We start from the raw sequence: 5,298 nt of genomic DNA, 5'->3' as shown, positions 1-5,298 counted from the left end.
GGAAGGGCGTATCGACTCCCATAATATGGGCAGGCTTTGGTCTCCCTTCCCAAAGCCACCAACTGCTCAATATCCTTCACTTCCACTAGAACTTCATCACGGAGAAACTGCATTTGCTCATAGGAATAAAATGGGCACACGGTGCGACTCACACGTCTCTTCTTCCCTTCCATCTCTTCATCACTCTTCTTCTCTAACAGCAGAAATCAAAAGAAAGCTATAAGCAACACACAATAGCCTAAAACAATCACATTGCAGAACTTCTTGGATTTCAAAGCAGGCTTTGTCATGTGTGTTTTTGACCTATCATCTAATTATTCAGGAGTAACATTTCCATCTCCACAGTGGACACTATTCTTGCCAGTTAGATTTAGCCGCGTGTCATTTTCCAACATTTCTGAACATTTCAACAGTTCATGTAACACTGAGTTACAAAGACAAGCATCCTTCGTTGCAGAAGTCCTGACCAACTTACGACACTCAGAAAACACACACAGATCTCACCATCCTAGCCTGGAGGTCAAGAAAAATAAAAGTGATGAGAATCTGTAGTTCTGCTCCTCCAATCTGTCCTTTTCAAGCTCCTACCACTCTCTTGCTAGAACTGACTGGCAGTGCGCACTGTCTCCAGACTCTCATACCAGCTTCATCAGCAATTGCTTCCCCAGGCTGGGAGTGATCCTACCATGTTTGTTCTTTTGCATCTCCATGCAGCGGTCATTGATGAGCTGGAGAGCCCCCAAGCGTTGCACCTCCTCGTTCACACACAGGTTCTTGGACATGGAAAGAGAGGAAGCGGTAGGGGCTCATTAGGCACCGAGTGCCCCATGTGTACCCTTTGCTGTAAAATAAAAGATTTCTTTAAAGCAATCTCAGGCCAGATTCTGAAATGGAAAAGTCTGTTGGTCAGACGCTGTGCATACTAATACAAATATGCTCAAAACCCATAAAAACTTGGCATAGAGGAAAAAATGAGAAAAAGTTGTACTGAGATGGCTCACTAAGAGGAGCGCCGTCCCAGTGACTCGGGCATCTGTAATATTCCACATCAGAAAAGGTAAACCAGATTTTTGCACTTACATCAAAGAGTAAATGGCCAAAACACAGCTCACAGAAAAGTGTCCATCAGACAGGTCTGTGTCATGACCCATGACTGCTTTAGTTTTTCAATGGGAGATTCAGTCAATCCCCGAAGATGCCTTCTGTGGTGTCACATCCACACACCTCCCCGCAAAGTCTCTCACATTAAGTTAACAGGCGCTCTGGGTGCCTTATGAACAATACCACATACCTGCCTGGATCCCAAGGAGACCAGACGTGTGTCTTTGCCAAAAGGACTTTTTTGCACCTCACGCACAAACTGAGATAGCTGGGAATGAGTGCGGCTGCAGTAGTAAATCTACAATAAGGAAGAACAAAGGGAAGACAAGAACAACATGGAAGCCAATCCCCTACCTACAACCAGTCCTTCAAGGAAGCAGTCAAGCACCTCAACAAGGTTAATCTTGCTCAAGCCTTCAAAAACACAAGGGAAGGCACATGTTTGAGTGTCACCTTACAACTGTTGAGGCCAACAGCCTTATCTTTTGTTTTCTCCTATGCATTTGCCATTGTTTCCATTTAATTTTCCAAGGTCCCTATAAAAACAGGTACTCGCCAAGGGAGAGTTATAAAAAAAACCTCTTTCTTGCAGTGTGTTGTTACAGCAAGCCACAGCAAAAATTCAGCAGTGATAGCAGCGCAAGATGCTTAGGCAGCCAGTGTAGTCCAGGAGACGAGCACGGCAGAACTGGTTGCTATTATCAACAAATCTGGCAGTTCTTGGGTTCTAGTTCCTAAATCCTTCTGTACCACATGACTCTGGGAAGGGTGCAAGGAAGCCTTCATTCGGCTCACTCCTACACTGTTCTATGAGGTGTCACTATTTACTTTCCTCATCTTACCTTAGTCACATGCTCCTCTTCCAAATCATCGTCATCTTCCTCCAGCCTAGGAAAAGAAAAAGCCCAAACAGTTTCCTTTCAGCAGATCACTGAGAGTTAGAATCAAATGATGCTCTATTACAACAGAAAGGTCTCAAAAGAAATGGTATTGTCAGCTCAAGAAGAGCCTCAGATCTTAACTCAGGAGGTAAAAGAAAAATCAACTTTTTAGGAATAGTGTAAGGGTGCACAATCAAGTCAAGTCTTGCTCTTTAAAAGAAAAATGTCTATAGGGACATATCTTCAGCAACTTCAAGAAATTTTTTTTTCTTTTAAATCTGAGGCTTCTAAGCCCTGGGCATGAGCTAATCAGTGCTATACTATTCTTTGGTAAGCTTATTTATTTATTTTTGTAAAACTTTCCCTTTAGAGACAATTTACCACCCTCAAGCTATTGCATAAAGAAAAGCTTCAGGAACATATTTATCTGCCATAGAGTTCCTCAAAGGCAACAGCAGTTTAATGTTTGATAAACTCCATATAAACGGAATAGTTAAGTGTTTTGCAATTTTTAAGGCAGGAGGATCTGTCTAGCTACTAATTAGTAAATTTGTACTTTAAATGTGTTTGACTTTTGATGCTGAAGTATGGCTTCTGGCTTTCTGCATAAAGCAAATGCATGAGAGAGAAAAGCATGCACAGGGTTTTCATGGTGAAGCTCAGTCTTTAGAAATGTGAACATCTCTCCCTTTAGAGTATCATGGGATGCCAGTGCTAATCTGCAGTACTGATAGCTTCCTCTGATGCCCTGAGTTCCACTTTACTTTTCTAATGTGAGGAACTTGAGATCAAGTCATTCACTCAGCATCCAGAGGCATTCCTCGGGAAACCAGGCATGGATGAAGGCAGGACATCACCACACATTTTAAGAAAGATGCATTTTCTCAGAAAACACTTCAGGTCACTCTGATCAGCCTAACAAAAGCTTAAAAAACAAAACAAAATAAAATCCCCACAAAATCACCAAATCAACCAAACAAACCCCCAGAACAACCACTACTTTACACAGCTTGAATGGGGGAGAAACTCCAGATCTGCACAATCACAGCTGAAATCTCTTTAATCAAGGCAAGCCAAAAATGGTACAGAAAACATTTCCTTGGCACGGAACCCCCTCAGTCCCTGTCCTTACCCAGATACCGCTTTCTTTTCTTCGTCACTCTCATATTCAGCAAGAATCAGCTCCTCCTCGTTGTGATCCAGCTGCTCTAGAACATCCACTCCACCTCCCTCTGAAAGAACCTCCTTGCTGAGCTGAAGAAGGTGCTTTGTCTCATCCTCCTCAGATCTCTGAAAGGAAGGCATGATCACAGTATTTCCCATACAGAAAGAGAGGTAGTGTGTGCATGGCTTTATGCCACGGACAGGTCAGAAGACAGCACAGTCCCTCACCCGTAACACAGGGAATGGCTTGCTGAGGAAACCTCCAGGCAGGACAAGCAAAGGCGCCAAGGGTGTCTGAAGCTGTTTTCAGCCCCACAGAATGCAGCTGTTAGCAACTACCAAAGGCTTGCCCACATAGACATATATGAAAGGGGAAACAAAAACCTCCTATGCAAAAGGCCCACTGAACTAACAGAACCTGAAATGACAGCATCCATGTAATCCAGTGTTAGTTGCTTAAAGTGGCCCATAAAAGACATCTGCCTGAGAAAAAAGTATGCAAATAAACTCAACCAAACAAACATATAAGGACATAATCAAACACTCTGTCCACACTTAACTCAAAGCTAGGATAAACTCAGCACCTGTTCTAGCATGCAGAGCACAAGGCTTCTCTTGCTGTTTTTCCTCCAGTTATGTGGGTTTTATTCTAACACAGGTCTACCCCTCTACAAAAATTCCATTAAACTGTTGAAGAATAGTTTTCTGATTAACTTCGTGTTCTGATAAAGACAACTTTGTTTTTTTAATCCGAAAACAGTATCTTCCAACTTCAGTGAGTGTTCTTTTGCCACAGCACTACAAAGAAGTGCAGTTAGCGAACACTACAGAAGAAAAGACTCAGTTGCTTTTCCAAATCTCTTATAATATTTCTCTCGCTTTCTTGCTTTTTTATCATGCTTCTCATTTCACATGCTTTTCATTCTCTTAAGAGACAAAAGTTCTTTGTTCCACTTCGTTTTTTATTTGCCTTCACCTCTGAACCTTTGCTATTCCTGCCATACCCTTTTGACAGGAGTTGACCAAAACATAACACTGCACTTGAGATGGAGCACACTAGAAACTAATAGCCCAGCAGTCTAATAAGTCTGCCTATTTGGGTACCTGAAGTGGGTATTTCTGGGAAGTTTGACTCATACCATCAAAAAGCTCTTAGAGTCAAGTGTACTGAAGCCAGTTCACCCATCTAAATGGCCAGAAAATATATCTATGGACTTTTTAGGTGTAGAAAAGAGACATTTCTGAACAATACAATCATGTTTTCTATGAAAATAAACAAATACAATTGTTCCCTAGTGGTGAGCAAAGTACAACCAAAGCCTGACCTGGCTTTTTTTGAGGGGCCTTCTGTTCCCATGATCTTAAATTTAATTTCAGTGCTACAGGTATTATTCCAGAGGTACAGTGTTCACACCTGCCCACAAACCAGAGTTAAAAAAAAAAAATTAAGCCAAGTATTAAAGCTTTTAAAACCAAAGCAGAAGGCCAGAAGGCCATCAGAACACACGGCCTTTCTATCTACACACAGATTGGTTGGAAAATTCAGAGCGAAGTCACAGATATGAGCAAGTATGACCAACACTCAAGGTAACCAAAACAAAAAGTTCTAATCTCTGCGGGATAATTCACCTTTCTCTTTGCTGCATATTTTAACTGCACATTACGGCGAATTTTCTCAAGACGATCTTCTCGCTTTTTCCTCCTGATCTTCTCTTCCTAAAATAAAGGGAGAGTGAAGGAAGGGTGAAGTGTATTTAGTCCCAAACCCTGGGTATAATTACTTTCCTATTCTCTAGTTATAGAAAAAAAATTAACTCTGAAAAAAAAGCGTCAGCACGCAGTCCCTTTCTCCTAGAGCGCATGCCTATTACACGTTACTGTGTTCAGAGTCATATAGTTTCCTACCTTATGCAACCCGTGCGGCAATGCCTCACCCCTCATAACGGGTGTTATGCACAACAAAGTCCTGCACAAGACAAGTTTGCCTCGCGTGTTCTTCCCGTCTTCACCCAGGCTACCAGCCTTTCCCACCCTCATCCCTCGTTATTTTACCCATCCTCTACATAGGAGCATTTCTCAACCTGCAGCCTGTCCACCGCGTCCCGCTCTTCTTTCTTCCGCACGTATGCCGTAACCCAGTCCGGTTCCCCAG

The 5,298-nt window shown here is 42.4% G+C and overlaps 1 protein-coding gene across 1 annotated transcript in view; it reads right to left on the bottom strand.

Moving 5' to 3' along the window:
* The window catches only part of DDX11 (DEAD/H (Asp-Glu-Ala-Asp/His) box helicase 11), a gene marked incomplete at both ends in the record, with an annotated part of 10,985 nt that extends 5,692 nt beyond the window's left edge, over positions 1–5,293 (bottom strand). Inside the window, 7 exons of the mRNA XM_010285117.1 lie at positions 1–193; positions 686–773; positions 1,292–1,399; positions 1,944–1,989; positions 3,115–3,272; positions 4,776–4,862; positions 5,228–5,293. The exon at positions 1–193 is cut by the window's left edge and continues 8 nt beyond it. Of these exons, the coding sequence (XP_010283419.1) occupies positions 1–193; positions 686–773; positions 1,292–1,399; positions 1,944–1,989; positions 3,115–3,272; positions 4,776–4,862; positions 5,228–5,293 (746 nt within the window). The remainder of the gene's footprint in view (positions 194–685; positions 774–1,291; positions 1,400–1,943; positions 1,990–3,114; positions 3,273–4,775; positions 4,863–5,227) is intronic.
* Positions 5,294–5,298: the final 5 nt, after the last annotated feature.

Source organism: Phaethon lepturus, unplaced genomic scaffold (assembly GCF_000687285.1).
Source record: "Phaethon lepturus isolate BGI_N335 unplaced genomic scaffold, ASM68728v1 scaffold40514, whole genome shotgun sequence".
Taxonomy (NCBI): Eukaryota; Metazoa; Chordata; class Aves; order Phaethontiformes; family Phaethontidae; genus Phaethon; species Phaethon lepturus.
Note: the sequence above shows the minus strand (reverse complement) of the source record. Positions and strands in the feature narration are given on the sequence as shown.